At 43.5% G+C, this 23,145-nt stretch overlaps 1 protein-coding gene and 1 pseudogene across 1 annotated transcript; both read right to left on the minus strand.

Annotated features, from left to right (window-relative positions):
* Positions 1-18,418, minus strand: part of LOC121845246 — a 27,804-nt pseudogene extending 9,386 nt beyond the window's left edge.
* A 5-nt stretch (positions 18,419-18,423) lies between these two features.
* LOC121838687 (E3 ubiquitin-protein ligase RBBP6-like) lies at positions 18,424-21,014 on the minus strand (the record flags this gene model as incomplete). Its single annotated transcript, XM_042316156.1, has 2 exons — positions 20,796-21,014; positions 18,424-18,494 (listed from the first exon to the last, which is right to left on the minus strand). Coding segments are annotated over exons 1-2 (237 nt in total), but the record flags the coding sequence as incomplete, so codon positions are not given.
* Between the last annotated feature and the right edge of the window lie 2,131 nt (positions 21,015-23,145).

Genomic DNA, 23,145 nt, shown 5'->3' on the forward strand with positions numbered 1-23,145 from the left:
CTTGTTATGTAGTGTATATGTAGGGATTCCCTTACTGGCTTAGGAGCCTCTACGCTCTTATCCCACAACACAGATACCATATGTCATGTTATGTAGTGTATATGTAATTATATGTAGTGTATAATGTAGTGTAGTGTGTAGTGTAGTGTTATGTAGAGTAGTGTGTAGTGTTATGTAGTGTAGTGTGTAGTGTAGTGTTATGTAGTGTAGTGTATGTAGTGTGTATAATGTAGTGTAGTGTTATGTAGTGTATAATGTAGTGTTATGCAGTGTGTAGTGTATAATGTAGTGTAGTGTAGTGTTATGTAGTGTAGTGCAAAAGTGTATAATGTAGCAGTTATGTTGTGTAGTGTAGTGTGTAGTGTACTGTAGTATTAGTGTTATGTAGTGTAGTGTGTAGTGTATAATGTAAGTGTTATGTTGTGTAGTGTAGTGTGTAGTGTACTGTAGTGTTATATAGTGTAGTGTGTAGTGTATAATGTAGTGTAGTGTGAGTGTAGTGTTATATAGTGTAGTGTGTAGTGTATATAATGTAGTGTAGTGTGTAGTGTTATGTAGTGTAGTGTGTAGTGTACTGTAGTGCAGTGTTATATAGTGTAGTGTGTAGTGTATAATGTAGTGTAGTGTGTAGTGTAGTGTAGTGTTATGTTGTGTAGTGTGTAGTGTATAATGTAGTGTAGTGTATAATGTAGTTTTTATGTTGTGTAGTGCAGTGTGTAGTGTGTAGTTTTTATGCAGTGTAGTGTGAGTGTAGTGTTATGTAGTGTAGTGTAGTGTATAATGTAGTGTAGTGTGTAGTGTAGTGTATAATGTAGTGTAGTGTAGTGTATAATGTAGTGTAGTGTTATGTAGTGTAGTGTTGTGTAGTGTTGTGTAGTGTATAATGTAGTGCAGTGTGTAGTGTATAACGTGTTAGTGTAGTGTTATGTGTAGTGTGTGTAGTGTATAATGTAGTGTAGTGTGTAGTGTACTGTAGTGTAGTGTTATGTTGTGTAGTGTAGTGTAGTGTATAATGTAGTGCAGTGTATAGTGTAGTGTAGTATTATGTTGTGTTATGTTGTGTAGTCATAGTATACTGTAGTGTAGTGTTATGTAGTGTAGTGTTATGCAGCGCAGTGTTATGCAGCGTAGTGTTCAGTGCAGTATGTAGTGCAGTGTTGTGTAGTGTTGTGTAGTGTATAACGCAGTGTAGTGTATAATGTAGTGTAGTGCAGTGTATAACGCAGTGCAGCGTAGTGTTATGTAGTGTAGTGTAGTGTTATGTAGCGCAGTGTAGTGTATAATGTAGTGCAGTGTTATGTAGTGTAGTGTAGTGTAGTGCAGTGTAGCGTATAATGCAGTGCAGTGTTATGCATGCAGTGTTATGTAGTGTAGTGTATAATGCAGTGTAGCGTAGTGCAGTGCAGTGTTATGTAGTGTACTGTAGTGTATAATGTAGTGTAGTGTTGTGTAGTGTTGTGTATAATGTAGTGTAGTGTAGTGTATAATGCAGTGTAGTGTTGTGTAGTGTTGTGTAGTGTATAATGTAGTGTAGTGTTATGTAGTGCAGTGTTATGTAGTGCAGCGTTATGTAGTGTAGTGTTATGTTGTGTAGTGTATAATGTAGTGTAGTGTAGTGTATAATGTAGTGTAGTGTATAATGTAGTGTAGTGCAGTGTATAATGTAGCGCAGTGTTATGTAGTGTAGTGTTATGTAGTGCAGTATTATGCAGCGCAGTGTTATGTTGTGTAGTGTATAATGTAGCGCAGTGTTGTGTAGTGTAGTGCAGTGTTATGTAGTGTAGTGTATAATGTAGTATAGTGTAGTGTAGTGTAGTGTATAATGTAGTGTAGTGTTGTGTAGTGTTGTGTAGTGTATAATGTAGTGCAGTGTTGTGTAGTGTATAATGTAGTGTAGTGTAGTGTATAATGCAGTGCAGTGCAGTGTTATGTAGTGTAGTGTTATGTAGTGCAGTGTTATGCAGCGTAGTGTAGTGTAGTGTTATGTAGTGTAGTGTATAATGTAGTGTAGTGTGCAGTGCAGTGTAGTGTAGTGTAGTGTTATGTAGTGTAGTGTAGTGTATAATGTAGTGTAGTGTTGTGCAGTGTATAATGTAGTGTAGTGTATAATGTAGTGTAGTGTGTAGTGTATAATGTAGTGTTATGTTGTGTTATGTTGTGTAGTGTAGTGTGTAGTGTATAATGTAGTGTAGTGTGTAGTGTACTGTAGTGTAGTGTTATGTTGTGTAGTGTGTAGTGTACTGTAGTGTAGTGTTATGTAGTGTATAATGTAGTGTTGTGTAGTGTAGTGTGTAGTGTAGTGTGTAGTGTATAATGTAGTGTTATGTTGTGTAGTGTAGTGTGTAGTGTACTGTAGTGTACTGTAGTGTTATGTAGTGTATAATGTAGTGTTGTGTAGTGTGTAGTGTAGCAGTTGCAGTGTTATGTAGTGTATAATGTAGTGTTGTGTGTAGTGTGTAGTCATGTTATGTAGTGTTATATGTAATTATATGCAGTGTAGTGTAGTGTTATGTAGTGTATAATGTAGTGTAGTGTAGTGTGTAGTGTTATGTAGTGTGTATAATGTAGTGTAGTGTGTAGTGTATAATGTAGTGTAGTGTTATGTAGTGTATAATGTAGTGTTATGTAGTGTGTAGTGTATAATGTAGTGTAGTGTGTAGTGTAGTGTTGTGTAGTGTATAATGTAGTGTTGTGTGTAGTGTGTAGTCATGTTATGTAGTGTTATATGTAATTATATATGTAGTGTAGTGTAGTGTTATGTAGTGTATAATGTAGTGTAGTGTAGTGTATAATGTAGTGTAGTGTGTAGTGTTATGTAGTGTGTATAATGTAGTGTAGTGTGTAGTGTATAATGTAGTGTAGTGTTATGTAGTGTATAATGTAGTGTTATGTAGTGTGTAGTGTATAATGCAGTGTAGTGTGTAGTGTAGTGTTATGTAGTGTAGTGTGTAGTGTAGTGCAGTGTTATGTAGTGTAGTGTGTAGTGTTATGTAGTGTGTATAATGTAGTGTAGTGTGTAGTGTATAATGTAGTGTAGTGTTATGTAGTGTATAATGTAGTGTTATGTAGTGTGTAGTGTATAATGTAGTGCAGTGTGTAGTGTAGTGTTATGTAGTGTAGTGTGTAGTGTATAATGTAGTGTAGTGTGTAGTGTAGTGTTATGTTGTGTAGTGTGTAGTGTATAATGTAGTGTAGTGTTATGTAGTGTAGTGTATAATGTTGTTTTATGTTGTGTAGTGTAGTGTATATAGTGTGTAGTGTACTGTAGTGTAGTGTTATGTAGTGTAGTGTGTGTAGTCTAGTGTTATGTAGTGTAGTGTGTAGTGTATAATGTAGTGTAGTGTGTAGTGTTATGTTGTGTAGTGTGTAGTGTATAATGTAGTGTAGTGTTATGTAGTGTATAATGTTGTTTTTATGTTGTGTAGTGTATAGTGTGTAGTTTTATGCAGTGTAGTGTTATGTAGTGTAGTGTTATGTAGTGTAGTGTATAATGTAGTGTAGTGTTGTGTAGTGTTGTGTAGTGTATAATGTAGTGTAGTGTAGTGTATAATGTAGTGTAGTGTGTAGTGTATAATGTAGTGTTATGTTGTGTTATGTTGTGTAGTGTAGTGTGTAGTGTATAATGTAGTGTAGTGTGTAGTGTACTGTAGTGTTATGTTGTGTAGTGTGTAGTGTACTGTAGTGTAGTGTTATGTAGTGTATAATGTAGTGTTGTGTAGTGTGTAGTGTAGTGTGTAGTGTATAATGTAGTGTAGTGTAGTGTGTAGTGTACTGTAGTGTACTGTAGTGTAGTGTTATGTAGTGTATAATGTAGTGTTGTGTAGTGTAGTGTGTAGTGTACTGTAGTGTAGTGTTATGTAGTGTTATGTAGTGTATAATGTAGTGTAGTGTAGTGTATAATGTAGTGTATAATGTAGTGTAGTGTGTAGTGTTATGCAGTGTAGTGTGGAGTGTATAATATAGTGTAGTGTGTTGTGTAGTGTTGTATAGTGTAGTGCAGTGTTGTGTGTAGTAGTGTGTTGTGCAGTAGTGTATAGTGTAGTATAGTATAGTGTAGTATAGTGTCGTACCATCTGCATGGGGCAGTGTTGTGTAGTGTTGTATAGTGTGTACCATCTGCATGGGGCAGTGTTGTGTAGTGTTGTATAGTGTCGTACCATCTGCATGGGGCAGTGTTGTGTAGTGTTGTATAGTGTCGTACCATCTGCATGGGGCAGTGTTGTGTAGTGTTGTATAGTGTCGTACCATCTGCATGGGGCAGTGTTGTGTAGTGTTGTATAGTGTCGTACCATCTGCATGGGGCAGTGTTGTGTAGTGTTGTATAGTGTCGTACCATCTGCATGGGGCAGTGTTGTGTAGTGTTGTATAGTGTCGTACCATCTGCATGGGGCAGTGTTGTGTAGTGTTGTATAGTGTCGTACCATCTGCATGGGGCAGTGTTGTGTAGTGTTGTATAGTGTCGTACCATCTGCATGGGGCAGTGTTGTGTAGTGTTGTATAGTGTCGTACCATCTGCATGGGGCAGTGTTGTGTAGTGTTGTATAGTGTCGTACCATCTGCATGGGGCAGTGTTGTGTAGTGTTGTATAGTGTCGTACCATCTGCATGGGGCAGTGTTGTGTAGTGTTGTATAGTGTCGTACCATCTGCATGGGGCAGTGTTGTGTAGTGTTGTATAGTGTCGTACCATCTGCATGGGGCAGTGTTGTGTAGTGTTGTACCATCTGCATGGGGCAGTGTTGTGTAGTGTTGTATAGTGTCGTACCATCTGCATGGGGCAGTGTTGTGTAGTGTTGTATAGTGTCGTACCATCTGCATGGGGCAGTGTTGTGTAGTGTTGTATAGTGTCGTATCATCTGCATGGGGCAGTGTTGTGTAGTGTTGTATAGTGTCGTACCATCTGCATGGGGCAGTGTTGTGTAGTGTAGTGTCGTACCATCTGCATGGGGCAGTGTTGTGTAGTGTAGTGTCGTACCATCTGCATGGGGCAGTGTTGTGTAGTGTTGTGTAGTGTTGTATAGTGTCGTACCATCTGCATGGGGCAGTGTTGTGTTGTGTAGTGTTGTGTAGTGTTGTGTCGTACCATCTGCATGGGGCAGTGTTGTGTAGTGTTGTGTAGTGTTGTACCATCTGCATGGGGCAGTGTTGTGTAGTGTTGTGTAGTGTTGTGTAGTGTTGTGTCGTACCATCTGCATGGGGCAGTGTTGTGTAGTGTTGTGTAGTGTGTACCATCTGCATGGGGTTGTGTAGTGTCGTACCATCTGCATGGGGCAGTGTTGTGTAGTGTTGTGTAGTGTTGTGTTGTGTAGTGTCGTACCATCTGCATGGGGCAGTGTTGTGTAGTGTTGCGTAGTGTTGTGTAGTGTCGTACCATCTGCATGGGGCAGTGTTGTGTAGTGTAGTGTCGCACCATCTGCATGGGGCAGTGTTGTGTAGTGTTGTGTAGTGTCGTACCATCTGCATGGGGCAGTGTTGTGTAGTGTTGTATAGTGTCGTACCATCTGCATGGGGCAGTGTTGTGTAGTGTTATGTAGTGTCGACCATCTGCATGGGGCAGTGTTGTGTAGTGTCGTACCATCTGCATGGGGCAGTGTTGTGTAGTGTTGTGTAGTGTTGTGTAGTGTCGTACCATCTGCATGGGGCAGTGGTAGTGTAGTGTAGTGTCGTACCATCTGCATGGGGCAGTGTTGTGTAGTGTTGTGTAGTGTCGTACCATCTGCATGGGGCAGTATTGTGTAGTGTTGTGTAGTGTTGTGTAGTGTCGCACCATCTGCATGGGGCAGTGTTGTGTAGTGTAGTGTAGTGTCGTACCATCTGCATGGGGCAGTGTTGTGTAGTGTTGTGTAGTGTCGTACCATCTGCATGGGGCAGTATTGTGTAGTGTTGTGTAGTGTTGTGTAGTGTCGTACCATCTGCATGGGGCAGCATTGTGTAGTGTTGTGTAGTGTAGTGTAGTGTCGTACCATCTGCATGGGGCAGTGTTTGATGTAGTGTCCGTTCTTGCCACAGCGATAGCAGGTGTAATGTGCAGGAGGCGGTCCTATGGCCTTCTTAGAGTAACTGAGGAGGAGAGACACAGAAAAAGGTGTAATGTGCAGGAGGCGGTCCTATGGCCTTCTTAGAGTAACCGGAATACTGGGTTCGATTCCAAAACCACCAAAGAGCGTTGAAGCGTGGAGGCTAAAACTTGTCTCCGTTTTTACGTACACGTACAAACAGTGTACGCGTACACAGAAACTCTGTGACAGAGAGCATCATCTTGCATCACCCCATCATCTACGGTTCACCCTGCCACCGAGTCTCACGTTTAAACAGACTACAGTTCACTGAAACAATTCATTAATTAATTAATGACTTGAGAGACGCGACTCGACAGAAAATAAAAACAACTTGAGACTTGACTTGAACTGTACTTTGACTTGAGATTGAGGACTAGAATTTGGCCAGGTTATGAGTAACATTTTGTCACTAATTTTCCATAGATTATGCTTCTCCTCACACAGCCAGAGACAGACTGATTGGCTAGTGAATACTGATGTAAAATGTGACAATTCAGAAAACATTTTTTATGGGGTATTGTGATGTCATTATGGGGTATTGTGATGTCATTATGGGGTATTGTGATGTCATTATGGGGTATTGTGTGTAGATTGATGAGGGGGGGACAATGTAATCCATTTTAAAATAAGGCTGTAACATAAATGTGGAAAAAGGTCAAGGGGTCTGAATACTTTCTGAAAGCACTGTATAACATCTTTAGATGGTTCTTCATTTTTAACTAAGATGTCAGATGAGACCTTGGGACTACACGGTTCTATTTGGAGTTGAAGACAGACAGATTATTTATAGATTTTTTTTTTTTTTAAACTTGACTTGAATAAAACGTGTGATTCGACAGATGCCAGAGAACGCTACCTGCCGGAGTGCATTGCGCCAACTGTAAAGTTTGGTGGAGGAGGAATAATGGTCTGGGGCTGTGCTTTTTTGCACAGAGCCCTGCCCTCAACCCTATCAAACACCTTTGGGATGAAATAGTACTCCCAACTGTGAGACAGGTCTAACCGCCCAACAGTCTGACCTTTCTAATGCTTGTAGCTGAATGGAAGCAAGTCCCCTGCAGCAATGTTCCAACATCTAGTGGAAAGCCTTCCCAGAAGAGTGGAGGCTGTTATAGCAGCAATGTTCCAACATCTAGTGGAAAGCCTTCCCAGAAGAGTGGAGGCTGTTTAGGCAGCAATGTACCAGCATCTAGTGGAAAGCCTTCCCAGAAGAGTAGAGGCTGTTATAGCAGCAATGTTCCAACATCTAGTGGAAAGCCTTCCCAGAAGAGTGGAGGCTGTTATAGCAGCAATGTTCCAACATCTAGTGGATAGCCTTCCCAGAAGAGTGGAGGCTGTTATAGCAGCAATGTTCCAACATCTAGTGGAAAGCCTTCCCAGAAGAGTGGAGGCTGTTATAGCAGCAATGTTCCAACATCTAGTGGATAGCCTTCCCAGAAGAGTGGAGGCTGTTATAGCAGCAATGTTCCAACATCTAGTGGAAAGCCTGGCCAGAAGAGTGGAGGCTGTTATAGCAGTAAAAGGGGGACCAACTCCATATTAAAGCCTTCCCAGAGGAGTGGAGGCTGTTATAGCAGTAAAGGGGGACCAACTCCATATTAATGACTTCCCAGAAGAGTGGGGGCTGTTATAGCAGCAAAGGGGGTCCAACTCCATATTAAAGTCTTCCCAGAGGAGTGGAGGCTGTTATAGCAGCAAAGGGGGACCAAACTCCATATTAATGACTTCCCAGAAGAGTGGGGGCTGTTATAGCAGCAAAGGGGGTCCAACTCCATATTAATGACTTCCCAGAAGAGTGGGGGCTGTTATAGCAGCAAAGGGGGGGTCCAACTCCATATTAATGACTTCCCAGAAGAGTGGGGGCTGTTATAGCAGCAAAAGGGGGTCCAACTCCATATTAATGATTTCCCAGAAGAGTGGGGGCTGTTATAGCAGCAAAGGGGGTCCAACTCCATATTAATGACTTCCCAGAAGAGTGGAGGCTGTTATAGCAGCAAAGGGGGTCCCAACTCCATATTAATACCCATGATTTTGTAATGAGATGTTTGAGGAACAGGTGTCCACATGGTCATGTAGTGTATCTTTATGAGCTGGATTGCATGTCTTTGCAATTAGTTTATTTTAGTTTGCTCCGTTAGCATATTTAGCTAGCAGCCTCCATGGAAATGCTCCATCAGTTGTACTAATTTTGTTAGCATTCTGGTAATAGACACCCAATGGGCTTTTCGTTGTTGCATTTTCAGCACTAAGACATTAATACTGTAAATCCTCTCTGGGATGAGGAGGATGGCGTGATCACGCGGATACCGCCCAACCGTGCTGTGTGTGTTACTCACTGTATGGGGTCATATTCACTGTTGGACTGGGACATCATGGCTCTGATCTTGTCATCCTCTGATGCATTGGCCTCCGCTAGGTTGGCAGTCTGAAGAGAAAGGGAGGAATGGTAGGAGAGGGAATGAGGAGAGGAGGAGGAGTAGGGGAGGAGTATGGGCGAGAGGAATGAGGAGAGGAGGAGGAGTATGGGCGAGAGGAATGAGTATGGGCGAGAGGAAGAGGAGGAGGAGTATGGGCGAGAGGAATGAGTAGAGGAGGAGGAGGAGTATGGGCGAGAGGAATGAGTAGAGGAATGAGCAGAGGAGGAGGAGGAGTATGGGCGAGAGGAATGAGTAGAGGAGGAGGAGGAGTATGGGCGAGAGGAATGAGTAGAGGAGGAGGAGGAGTATGGGCGAGAGGAATGAGTAGGAGGAGGAGGAGTATGGGCGAGAGGAATGAGTAGGAGGAGGAGGAGTATGGGCGAGAGGAATGAGGAGAGGAGGAGGAGTATGGGCGAGAGGAATGAGTAGAGGAGGAGTATGGGCGAGAGGAATGAGGAGAGGAGGAGGAGTATGGGCGAGAGGAATGAGTAGGAGGAGGAGGAGGAGTATGGGCGAGAGGAATGAGTAGAGGAGGAGGAGGAGGAGTATGGGCGAGAGGAATGAGTAGGAGGAGGAGGAGTATGGGCGAGAGGAATGAGTAGGAGGAGGAGGAGTATGGGCGAGAGGAATGAGTAGGAGGAGGAGGAGTATGGGGAGAGGAATGAGTAGAGGAGGAGGAGTATGGGCGAGAGGAATGATAGAGGAGGAGGAGGAGTATGGGCGAGAGGAATGAGTAGAGGAGGAGGAGATATGGGCGAGAGGAATGAGGAGAGAGGAGTATGGGCGAGAGGAATGAGTAGAGGAGGAGTGAGCGAGAGAATGAGTAGAGGAGGAGTATGGGCGAGAGGAATGAGGAGAGGAATGAGTAGAGGAGGAGGAGTATGGGCAAGAGGAATGAGTAGAGGAATGAGTAGAGAGGAGGAGTATGGGCAAGAGGAATGAGTAGAGGAGGAGTATGGGCAAGAGGAATGAGAGAGGAGGAGTATGGGCGAGAGGAATGAGGAGTATGGGGAGAGGAATGAGGAGAGGGATGAGGAGAGAGGAATGGAGTTAGAGGAAGATGCCAAGAGTTAAGGTGATAATCAATTTACATTTTAATTCATGCCTCAAATTGAGTTGAAATTAAATGAACCCCAACCTGATTCCCAAAGACCAAACACACAGAGAGACAGTACCTTAGAGAGCTGGGCCAGGGAGACGGACGGTGAAGAGTCGGTCTGAAGGAGAAGAGCAACATTAAGACAGAACAGAGTCAAGGTGGGACATCACCACCTGTCTGCCTGGGAGGCAGACACGGGCTCAAATCTAGATGACACGGCTTCTTCCCGTCTCCTTCTGAAAAGACACTGGAGGAGGAGGAGAAGATACCATCCACCCGTCTTTTGAGGAGGAGACAGGAGATAGGAGGTGAGGAATCAAGGACACACAGTAGATTGATCACCCCTATTCCACAGCCAGAGAGGCAGATCATAAACATCCAGTCAACTCATATCACTACTACAGTGTGACAGTTACACCAATGTTATGGTTCAGTAGTTCTGACCAGAAGACCATCAGGAACACCATGGTGGAAGGGGTCAGAGTTTCCCCACTCTAAAACACTGATCTGGGCTCAGTTCTTCATCTCCATGTGAATGGTTATGGTAAGGATTTGGTGGCAGGTTAAGCTGATCCTAGATCTGTACCTAGGGGACGAACGCAGCAGAGCCTGACCATTTCCTCGCCGTCGTCCTTCTCCAATACGACGTGAGGAGGAACCGCGAAACATTGAGATTCACACAGGAACTGCTGCTGGGGGGGCATACAGCCTGGCTAGGTACATCAAATAGTAGTAGATGGTGCTACAGCCTGGCTAGGTACATCAAATAGTAGTAGATGGTGCTACAGCCTGGCTAGGTACATCAAATAGTAGTAGATGGTGCTACAGCCTGGCTAGGTACATCAAATAGTAGTAGTTGGTGCTACGACAGCCTGGCTAGCTACACTAGTAGTAGTTGGTGCTACGACAGCCTGGCTAGCTACACTAGTAGTAGTTGGTGCTACGACAGCCTGGCTAGCTACACTAGTAGTAGTTGGTGCTACGACAGCCTGGCTAGCTACACTAGTAGTAGTTGGTACTACAGCCTGGCTAGCTACACTAGTAGTAGTTGGTACTACAGCCTGGCTAGCTACACTAGTAGTAGTTGGTACTACAGCCTGGCTAGCTACACTAGTAGTAGTTGGTACTACAGCCTGGCTAGCTACACTAGTAGTAGTTGGTACTACAGCCTGGCTAGCTACACTAGCAGTAGATGGTGCTACAGCCTGGCTAGCTACCCTAATAGTAGATGGTGCTACAGCCTGGCTAGCTACACTAGTAGTAGATGGTGCTACAGACTGGCTAGCTATATTAGTAGTAGATGGTACTACAGCCTGGCTAGCTATATTAGTAGTAGATGGTGCTACAGCCTGGCTAGCTACACTAGTAGTAGTTGGTACTACAGCCTGGCTAGCTATATTAGTAGTAGATGGTGCTACAGCCTGGCTAGCTACCCCATTAGTAGTAGATGGTGCTACAGCCTGGCTAGCTACCCCAGTAGTAGTAGTTGGTGCTACAGCCTGGCTAGCTACATCACACAGGAACTGGTGCTGGGGGGTACATTAGTATTACAGCCTGGCTAGCTACCCCAGTAGTAGTAGTTGGTACTACAGCCTGGCTAGCTACATCAATAGTAGTAGTTGGTACTACAGCCTGGCTAGCTACACCAGTAGTAGTAGTTGGTATTACAGCCTGGCTAGCTACCCCAGTAGTAGTTGGTACTACAGCCTGGCTAGCTACCCCAGTAGTAGTTGGTACTACAGCCTGGCTAGCTACCCCAGTAGTAGTTGGTACTACAGCCTGGCTAGCTACCCCAGTAGTAGTAGGTACTACAGCCTGGCTAGCTACCCCAGTAGTAGTAGGTACTACAGCCTGGCTAGCTACCCCAGTAGTAGTAGGTACTACAGCCTGGCTAGCTACCCCAGTAGTAGTAGTTGGTGCTACAGCCTGGCTAGCTATATTAGTAGTAGATGGTGCTACAGCCTGGCTAGCTACACTAGTAGTAGTAGGTGCTACAGCCTGGCTAGCTACATCAATAGTAGTAGTTGGTGCTACAGCCTGGCTAGCTATATTAGTAGTAGATGGTGCTACGACAGCCTGGCTAGCTACACTAGTAGTAGTTGGTGCTACGACAGCCTGGCTAGCTACACTAGTAGTAGTTGGTACTACAGCCTGGCTAGCTACACTAGTAGTAGTTGGTACTACAGCCTGGCTAGCTACACTAGCAGTAGATGGTGCTACAGCCTGGCTAGCTACACTAATAGTAGATGGTGCTACAGCCTGTCTAGCTACACTAATAGGAGATGGTGCTACAGCCTGGCTAGCTACACTAGTAGTAGATGGTGCTACAGACTGGCTAGCTATATTAGTAGTAGATGGTACTACAGCCTGGCTAGCTATATTAGTAGTAGATGGTACTACAGCCTGGCTAGCTATATTAGTAGTAGATGGTGCTACAGCCTGGCTAGCTACACTAGTAGTAGATGGTACTACAGCCTGGCTAGCTACACTAGTAGTAGTTGGTACTACAGCCTGGCTAGCTACACTAGTAGTAGTAGGTACGACAGCCTGGCTAGCTACACTAGTAGTAGATGGTGCTACAGACTGGCTAGCTATATTAGTAGTAGATGGTACTACAGCCTGGCTAGCTATATTAGTAGTAGATGGTGCTACAGCCTGGCTAGCTACACTAGTAGTAGTTGGTACTACAGCCTGGCTAGCTATATTAGTAGTAGATGGTGCTACAGCCTGGCTAGCTACCCCAGTAGTAGTAGTTGGTGCTACAGCCTGGCTAGCTACATCAATAGTAGTAGTTGGTACTACAGCCTGGCTAGCTACATCACACAGGAACTGGTGCTGGGGGTACATTAGTATTACAGCCTGGCTAGCTACCCCAGTAGTAGTAGTTGGTACTACAGCCTGGCTAGCTACATCAATAGTAGTAGTTGGTACTACAGCCTGGCTAGCTACACTAGTAGTAGATGGTGCTACAGCCTGGCTAGCTACACTAGTAGTAGTTGGTACTACAGCCTGGCTAGCTACACTAGTAGTAGTTGGTACTACAGCCTGGCTAGCTACACTAGTAGTAGATGGTGCGACAGCCTGGCTAGCTACATTAGTAGTAGATGGTACTACAGCCTGGCTAGCTATATTAGATGGTAGATGGTAGATGCAGCCTGGCTAGCTACACTAGTAGTAGATGGTACTACAGCATGGCTAGCTATATTAGTAGTAGATGGTACTACAGCCTGGCTAGCTATTAGTAGTAGTAGTAGTTGCTATATTAGTAGTAGTTGGTACTACAGCCTGGCTAGCTACACTAGTAGTAGATGGTGCTACAGCCTGGCTAGCTACACTAATAGTAGATGGTGCTACAGCCTGGCTAGCTACACTAGTAGTAGATGGTGCTACAGCCTGGCTAGCTATATTAGTAGTAGATGGTACTAGTAGATGGTACTACAGCCTGGCTAGCTACCCCAGTAGTAGTAGTAGTAGTACACTAATAGTAGATGGTGCTACAGCCTGGCTAGCTACACTAGTAGTAGATGGTGCTACAGCCTGGCTAGCTATATTAGTAGTAGATGGTACTACAGCCTGGCTAGCTACACCAGTAGTAGTAGTAGTTGGTACTACAGCCTGGCTAGCTACACCAGTAGAAGTTGGTATTACAGCCTGGCTAGCTACATCAATAGTAGTAGTTGGTACTACAGCCTGGCTAGCTACACCAGTAGTAGTAGTTGGTATTACAGCCTGGCTAGCTACACCAGTAGTAGTAGTTGGTATTACAGCCTGGCTATCGACCCCAGTAGTAGTTGGTACTACAGCCTGGCTAGCTACACCAGTACTAGTAGTTGGTACTACAGTCTGGCTAGCAACATCAATAGTTGGGAATACAGCTGAGCTAGCTTCACCAGTAGTAGTAGTTGGTACGACAGCCTGGCTAGCTACATCAGTAGTAGTAGTTGGTACTACAGTCTGGCTAGCAACATCAGTAGTAGTAGTTGGTTTTACAGCTGAGCTAGCTACACCAGTAGTAGTAGTTGGTACTACAGCCTGGCTAGCTACACCAGTAGTAGTAGTAGTTGGTACTACAGCCTGGCTAGCTACACCAGTAGTAGTAGTTGGTACTACAGCCTGGCTAGCTACACCAGTAGTAGTAGTTGGTACTACAGCCTGGCTAGCTACACCAGTAGTAGTAGTTGGTACTACAGCCTGGCTAGCTACACCAGTAGTAGTAGTTGGTACTACAGCCTGGCTAGCTACACCAGTAGAAGTTGGTATTACAGCCTGACTAGCTACACCAGTAGTATTAGTTGGTACTACAGCCTGGCTAGCTACATCAGTAGTAGTAGTTGGTACTACAGCCTGGCTAGCTACATCAGTAGTAGTAGTAGTAGTAGTTGGTACTACAGCCTGGCTAGCTGCACCAGTAGTAGTAGTTGGTACTACAGCCTGGTAGCTACATCAGTAGTAGTAGTTGGTACTACAGCCTGGCTAGCTGCACCAGTAGTAGTAGTTGGTACTACAGCCTGGCTAGCTACACCAGTAGTAGTAGTTGGTACTACAGCCTGGCTAGCTACACCAGTAGTAGTAGTTGGTACTACAACCTGGCTAGCTATACCAGTAGTAGTAGTAGTTGGTACTACAGCCTGGCTAGCTATACCAGTAGTAGTAGTAGTTGGTACTACAGCCTGGCTAGCTACACCAGTTGTAGTAGTTGGTATTACAGCCTGGCTAGCTACATTAATAGTAGGTATTACATCGGAGTTTGCTACAGCAGTAGTAGTAGGAATTACAGCTTGGTTAGCTGCATCACTAATGGTGGTATTTACAGTTGTGCTAGCTACATTTGTAGCTGTAGTTGGTATTACTACCTAGACCAGCCTAGCTTGTTTACTAATACTGGTACAGTAGTAGTAGGTGTTACAGCCCGGCTAGCTACACCAGTATTAGTAATAATAGCTGTTGTGGCCCTTTACTACACTATGAGCTAACAGGATTAAATCCAGAGCTAGGTAACAGACTATGAGCTAACAGGATTAAGCCCAGAGCTAGGTAACAGACTATGAGCTAACAGGATTAAGCCCAGAGCTAGGTAACAGACTATGAGCTAACAGGATTAAGCCCAGAGCTAGGTAACAGACTATGAGCTAACAGGATTAAGCCCAGAGCTAGGTAACAGACTATGAGCTAACAGGATTAAGTCCAGAGCTAGGTAACAGACTATGGGCTAACAGGATTAAGTTTTAGAGCTAGGCTGGTCTAGGTAACAGACTATGAGCTAACAGGATTAAGTTTTAGAGCTAGGTAACAGACTGAGCTAACAGGATTAAGTTTTAGAGCTAGGTAACAGACTGAGCTAACAGGATTAAGTTTTAGAGCTAGGTAACAGGATTAAGTCCAGAGCTAGGTAACAGACTATGGGCTAACAGGATTAAGTTTTAAAGCTAGGCCGGTCTAGGTAACAAACTATGAGCTAACAGGATTAAGTTTTAAAGCTAGGCTGGTCTAGGTAACAGACTATGAGCTAACAGGATTAAGTTTTAGAGCTAGGCCGGTCTAGGCAACCGATTAGATCACGCTACACCAGTTAACCCAAGATCCTACTTCCGAGCCACTGCATGTAGCTATATGGTAACAGGTGAAGTGAACCATGATGCCTTCACTACTCCTCATCTACAGCAGTATCTGGAGTGAGGCGCTATGGGTCCATTTAGGATGATCTAATGCATTATATGGAAACACTGCAAAACAATATAATAAAACGCGTTTCTTTTAAGCAATATTTTCACTACCATAACCATTATACAATAGTAGTAAACAATAGCCATCATAACACTAGACAAGGGACAAAGAGGAAGGAGGGAGGGCAGAGAGGTCTGGTTTAGTAAGCTATAAACTCTTCGTCGTCGCTGTCATCATCATCATCATCATAGTAGAGGCTGGAAGGGTCAGAGGTCACTGTGAAGGGAAGACACAGGGTCTGGTGTGGTTGGTGCACGTGCTCACGACAGAACACATAACCTCTTTATTGACAGTTCTGGCAGCGTACAGCAGCAACCAATCACAACCCTGTCGCCACGGAACCTACCATGCCACACAGTCAGAACCCTGTGATGTCACAATAGATCATTTCAGTGATGTAATTAATAGTCTCTGTGATGTCATAATGCTATCATCATGGCACCGCTTGTTGGAACTCTGTACCAAACATGATCGTGGATTCAGTAGTCATCATAGTAAGTACTTAACAACTAGTTTATAGTTTAGCTTTAAGTTGAAAAGAAAATATTGCAAAGTAGACAAAATGCATTGCATTTCTAAGTAGTTTGTAGTTAAAAAATATAAAAATAAAAAAACTTTGAGAGAACAAAAGGATCAACTATGTCCAGTCCATATAAAAAATGTCAGAATATGATGAGAGAACAACATTAGGACAGCCAAATATCAGCAATTAACTTCAGGTTAAGAACACTATTGAACAGGAACCAAATGATTTTACCCCCCCCACCCCACACACACACACACACACACACACACACAGTCACACACACAGGTATCCATACAAAACGTATGCATTAGTCTTACAGTCAAATACGTCACAAACTCATTGCTTATAACACCACGTGAAAGAAAAAGATTGATTTGAAGTAAAGCAGCGTAGTAACAACCCGCCTGTAGGATCACGAAGCATCGTCTCAACACACAAGGGGATGTGGGGGGAGGGGGCTCTGTACAGTAGCAGGCTAACAACACCACGCTAACCGTTGTTTCGATATGAAAATACAGTCACAATATAGTTCAGATCCATCAACACATTGAACAACATTAAAAAAAAAAAAAAAAAAACACACAGTGAGTTACAACAACAAAAGAGAACAGCAGTTGGGAACCATCAAAACAGAATATTATCACCATGACAACTCAAGAGTTAACTCTTGACCAATCAGAACAGAATATTAATCACCATAACAACTCAGAGTTAACTGGTTACCAATTCAGAACAGAGTTTACACAGTATCCTTTAACCACCAGAGCAGAGTTTATAAAAGGAGGACAGAGATAGTAAGGAAAATGAGAGTGCTTTGTTTACATACGGGTCTGGAGGATCCAGCAGCCATGTCAGAACGGTCACTACAAACAGGAAGAAACAACATGTCAACAACCACCACAGACATGGACTAGACAACAGTTTAGAATAGAATAGCTGGGCTGACTGGATACTAGTGTGGGGGGGGAGGGGGGTACTACCGTTTGACTGGATACTAGTGTGGGGAGGGGGGGGGTACTACCGTTTGACTGGATACTAGTGTGTGGAGGGGGGTACTACCGTTTGACTGGATACTAGTGTGTGGGGGGGTACTACCGTTTGACTGGATACTAGTGTGTGGAGGGGGGTACTACCGTTTGACTGGATACTAGTGTGGGGAGGGGGGGTACTACCGTTTGACTGGATACTAGTGTGGGGAGTGGGGGAGGGTACTACCGTTTGACTGGATACTAGTGGGGGGGGGGGGGGGGTACTACCGTTTGACTGGATACTAGTGTGTGGAGGGGGGGTACTACCGTTTGACTGGATACTAGTGTGGGGAGGGGGGGGGGTACTACCGTTTGACTGGATACTAGTGTGGGGGGTACTACCGTTTGACTGGATACTAGTGTGTGGGGGAGGGGGGTACTACCGTTTGACTGGATACTAGTGTGTGGGGGGGGGGTACTACCGTTTGACTGGATACTAGTGTGGGGAGGTGGGGGGGTACTACCGTTTGACTGGATACTAGTGTGGGGAGGGGGGTACTACCGTTTGACTGGATACTAGTGTGGGGGGAGGGGGTACTACCGTTTGACTGGATACTAGTGTGTGGGGGGGGGTACTACCGCTTGACTGGATACTAGTGTGGGGGGAGGGGGGGTACTACCGTTTGACTGGATACTAGTGTGGGGAGGAGGGGGTACTACCGTTTGACTGGATACTAGTGTGGGGAGGGGGGTACTACCGTTTGACTGGATACTAGTGTGGGGAGGGGGAGGGGTACTACCGTTTGACTGGATACTAGTGTGGGGAGGGGGGAGGGGTACTACCGTTTGACTGGATACTAGTGTGGGGAGGGGGGGGGTACTACCGTTTGACTGGATACTAGTGTGGGGAGGGGGGGGGTACTACCGTTTGACTGGATACTAGTGTGGGGAGGGGGGTACTACCGCTTGACTGGATACTAGTGTGGGGGGGGGGTACTACCGTTTGACCGGATACTAGTGTGTGGAGGGGGGGGGTACTACCGCTTGACTGGATACCAGTGGGGGGGGGAGTACTTGACTGGTAGGATACTAGTGGGGGTACTACCGTTTGACTGGATACTAGTGTGGGGAGGGGGGGGTACTACCGTTTGACCGGATACTAGTGTGGGGAGTGGGGGGGGTACTACCGTTTGACTGGATACTAGTGTGTGGAGGGGAGTACTACCATTTGACTGGATACTAGTGTGGGGAGGGGGGTACTACCGTTTGACTGGATACTAGTGTGAGGGGGGTACTACCGTCTGACTGGATACCAGTGTGTGGGGGGTACTACCGTTTGACTGGATACCAGTGTGTGGGGGGTACTACCGTTTGACTGGATACTAGTGTGGAGGGGGAGGTACTACCGTTTGACTGGATACTAGTGTGTGGAGGAGGGGGGTACTACCGTTTGACTGGATACTAGTGATACTAGTGTGTGGCTGTGTGGAGGGGGGTTACTATTTGACTGGATACTAGTGTGTGGAGGTTATTAGGATCGACAGGCGATTGGGGGAGGGGGGTACTAGATAGACACAGGGTCACGATGTCATAGCTACGTACACAATGAACGTTCTGCCCGCTGGTTTGACCCTCCGATGGGGTGTGCGTCTGACGATCACTGATGAGTGTTTGGGGATGTGAACCTCCCTCATCAGTGTACTCTGTAGAAGCACATGGTACACAGAATATATCATCAGTACTGTACTCTATAGAAGCACATGGTACACAGATCATCAGTACTGTAGTCTATAGAACAGGGACTACATGATATCATCAGTACTGTAGTCTATAGAACAGGGACTATATGATATCATCAGTACTGTAGTCTATAGAACAGGGACTATATGATATCATCAGTACTGTAGTCTATAGAACAGGGAATATATGATATCATCAGTACTGTAGTCTATATAACAGGGACTATATGATATCATCAGTACTGTAGTCTATATAACAGGGACTATATGATATCATCAGTACTGTAGTCTATAGAACAGGGACTATATGATATCATCAGTACTGTAGTCTATAGAACAGGGACTATATGATATCATCAGTACTGTAGTCTATATAACAGGGACTATATGATATCATCAGTACTGTAGTCTATAGAACAGGGAATATATGATATTATCAGTACTGTAGTCTATAGAACAGGAATATATGATATCATCAGTACTGTAGTCTATAGAACAGGGACTATATGATATCATCAGTACTGTAGTCTATAGAACAGGGAATATATGATATTATCAGTACTGTAGTCTATAGAACAGGGAATATATGATATCATCAGTACTGTAGTCTATATAACAGGGACTATATGATATCATCAGTACTGTAGTCTATAGAACAGGGAACATATGATATCATCAGTACTGTAGTCTATAGAACAGGGACTATATGATATTATCAGTACTGTAGTCTATAGAACAGGGAACATATGATATCATCAGTACTGTAGTCTATAGAACAGGGACTATATGATATCATCAGTACTGTAGTCTATAGAACAGGGACTATATGATATCATCAGTACTGTAGTCTATAGAACAGGGACTATATGATATCATCAGGAATACAAAGTGTTTGGGGACATCAAACAAAAACAGTTAAATTCACATCTTTCTTCCCTGCGTAAAAGTCCCCCAGCCTAAGCCCTTAGAGAGATTGGACTCAACATCTCAACACCTCATGACTTCCTAGAGATGATAAATATGCTTTTGTTGATGGGAAAAGTTTAATTTTAGTTCCTCAACAATGAGACACTCAGTCTGCCTGGTCAACGCAGCTCACGCAACAATGTTGATCACAACGATGCTGTTTTCACTTTGCTTCTTAACGTAAATACACCAGTGTTGTGTAATTAACCTTACACTATTATTATTATTATTATTATTATTATTATTATTATAATGTTTCACATATACAAACAGCTAGCTTGTCATTTCTTCTTTGCAAGTACGGGTCTAAATGTTGTTAGCCGCTAATGCTACTCGCCTGTTAGCCGGCGGGTTAATAGATGTCCTGAGTTACAGCAAAACGTACTTCTACCACCTCATAATAACATGAAAATCAGCATGTTGTTTATACAACAGTATCTTCTAAAAAAAAATCAGAGGAAAACACAAAGCAAGAATATGTTCGCTAAGAGAAAACATTCAATGTAGCCAAAAGATGATATGATGTTCCCGTTGTCCAAAACCCTGTCTTCAAAGTGGTCGCTATTAACTATAGAATAATCATTATAATTACATTTCCAACAGTTGATAAGTGGTTTGGCTTTAAATCGCAAGTTCAATTGCAACATTTGGCTCAAAATAAGGCCCATATCGTGCATCCACACAGCTGTGTGGGAATGATCTCAAATGAGTGCAAGAAAATGGTTTCATACTATTAAATTAAAGGGAAAAATAAATCAGAATGGAGAGAGACCACCCTAAGGGTGGTCCAAATGTAGAATTTAAATAATTACAAATATTATTGTATTTTTGGGGAGGGGGGTCAAATGCATTAATACAATCCATCTTTTGTAATACCGTGAGATAGAGGTGTGTGTAATAAATATATACACACAGATATACATCTATCTATACACACACACACTTGTAGTGTGTCTATATATATATACATCTATACACACACACACACACTTGTAGTGTGTGTCTATATATATATATATATACACACACACACTTGTAGTGTGTGTCTATATATATATATACACATCTATACACACACACACTTGTAGTGTGTGTCATATATATATATATATATATATATATATATATATATATATATATAGATGTCTATATGGTTTATGTTTTGGGGCCATATCCCCGATCCCTACCAGGAAGTAGACACCATAAAACTGCATAAAATGATCGAGAATCTTGTCATCACTGATTAACATCATCTCGTTGTAGAAACAACCTGAACAACAGAGTTAGTTATTGATTCACCTTCACGGGTCTGTGCGTTGGTGATCTGCAGGTCGCAGTCGGTGGCTTTGAGGCGCTCTCTGCCCATAATCTGCCGTTTCAGCTCGGCCAGGGTGATGTGCAGCCCGTCAAAGGTCACGGTGTTGTAGTCCAGTTTGGACGAGAATTTATAATGAACACACGACATTCTCACAACTAATCACTTTTTTTTAAACTCAAAAGACAAAAGGAGGGGAAAACAACACGTTAGTTAAGAAATAACAATAACCAGTAGTAGATATGATCTGAGACTAAAGGTGGAGGGGGACTACCAGATTATTCTATAATAAGATAATATCGAAGGGAAAACAGGCAATGAACTAAGAGGAAGTATTCACAGATAGTCCTTGTAGCTGTTTGCGTCAAAGACACCAAACTACTAGTAGTGACAGACCGGGACACCCGCAAGCAGAGTCTTTAACAACCCGGTCAGTTCGTTAATTAAGTGTCCGGTAAAACAACAAGAAAAAAGTACAGTTCCACAAGTGTCCATTACGAGGTTGTTTTTTTCTCACGGTTATTTTAATTACAGTCAGTAAGAGAGTCTCTCTCGCGGAAACAACGGGCCTTGTGGCTGCGGAAAGCAGCGCGGCACCGGGGTCGCGGTTAGGAGTCCATGCGAGGCCCGTAAGCGTCGCTCTTCCGCCGGAAAACGGCGCAAAGTCCTAAATAAATAAAAATAATCTTCTTCAATCCGTCTGGGGGTGGGGGGTGGTGGGGGGGTGGGGGGAAGGAAAAAAATTAAAACGTCCAAATAAAATAAAAGTCCTTCAAAACGATCCTTTTGTCGGAGTTGCAGTCCACGCAGGAAACGCTGTGGATCCTCCGAGGAGAGGAGGAGATCTGCGGCCCTGGTCCGTGTACCTACCGGTCAAAACAAAACACTACCCGCAGATATAACCTTATTTTACACTCACTAGTTAACTGGTTAGAAAACAGCCACTGGAAGTAAACACTTTAATAATCAGTTAGTTTAGGGTTTCTTATCCAACACGACGGTAATTATCTCTTTCTAAACTATAATTTTCGTTGTTTTAAATCCATAACATCCATTTCAGACGGTCTTTCAGTTGCTCCTCGTTGTCTTCTGAACATCATGGCGGGCCCGGAAACTGGCCTGACAAGAAAACGGAAACGAGGGTGACGTTCTTCTTCTTCTTCTTCTTCTTTACTGTTCATTTGGCGGACTACAATCTATAAAGTGCAACCTACTGTGTGAGGTAGTAAAATTATTACACACACACAAAAAAATACTTGGATGAAAATTTGGATGAAAATACTCATACTAACTAGTAAAAACAACAACAAAAAATGATACCAACAAATAAATACAATTCAGTCTACTTCTGTTAAAATCATAAAGTCAAATCGGATCCCCACAGGTTCAGGAGCACTGGAGGGCGGGGTAGCTCTTCCATCGCAACCACTTGAAGGTCTTCCGTTGTGAATTCTTTCAGGCCCAAAAACTTTTCTTCCGTATCCATAATTGATGTCCATTTTAATTTTATTTTTTTATGTTGACACTTGACCAGTACAGTTATTAACAGTTACAATAAACACCACAAAGCGAAATTTCGGTTTAGACGTTTGGTGACGTGTGCAGCTTTGTCTGCAGCTGGCGCCCTCTAGTGAGCTGTAGAATGAAGCAATAAGGCCCGAGGAGGTGCGGTATGCGGGCATATGGCACGGCTAAGGGCTGTGCTTTAAGGACGACGCAACCTGGATGGCCGCCTGGATACAACCCTTAGCCGTGGTATATTGGCCATATACCATAAACCCCTGGTTACAAACTTAATTAAACCAGTAAAAAACCCTGATATACCACGGCTGTCAGCCAATCAGCATTCAGGGCTTAAACCACCTAGTTTATAATACACGATAAACCACTACATTGTAGAATAATAGTGAAGACATCAAAACTATGAAATAACACATATGGAATCATGTGGTAACCCAAAAAGTTTAAACAAATCAAAATATATTTTAAATTTGAGATTCTTCAAAGTAGCCGAAGTTTGCCTTGATGACAGCTTTGCACACTCTAGGCATTTTATCAACCAGCTTCATGAGGTTGTCACCTGGAATACATTTCAATTAACAGGTGTGCCTTGTTAAAAGTTCATTTGTGGAATTTCATTCCTTCTTAATGTGTTTGAGTCTATCAGTTGTGTTGTGACAAGGTAGGGGTGGTATACAGAAGACAGCCCTATTTGGTAAAAGACCAAGTCCATATTATGGCAAGAACAGCTCAAATAAGCAAAGAGAAACTACAGTCCGTCATTACTTTAAGACATGAAGGTCAGTCGATCTGGAACATTTCAACAATTAAAGG

Source organism: Oncorhynchus tshawytscha, unplaced genomic scaffold, assembly GCF_018296145.1.
Source record: "Oncorhynchus tshawytscha isolate Ot180627B unplaced genomic scaffold, Otsh_v2.0 Un_contig_866_pilon_pilon, whole genome shotgun sequence".
Lineage (NCBI taxonomy): Eukaryota > Metazoa > Chordata > Actinopteri > Salmoniformes > Salmonidae > Oncorhynchus > Oncorhynchus tshawytscha.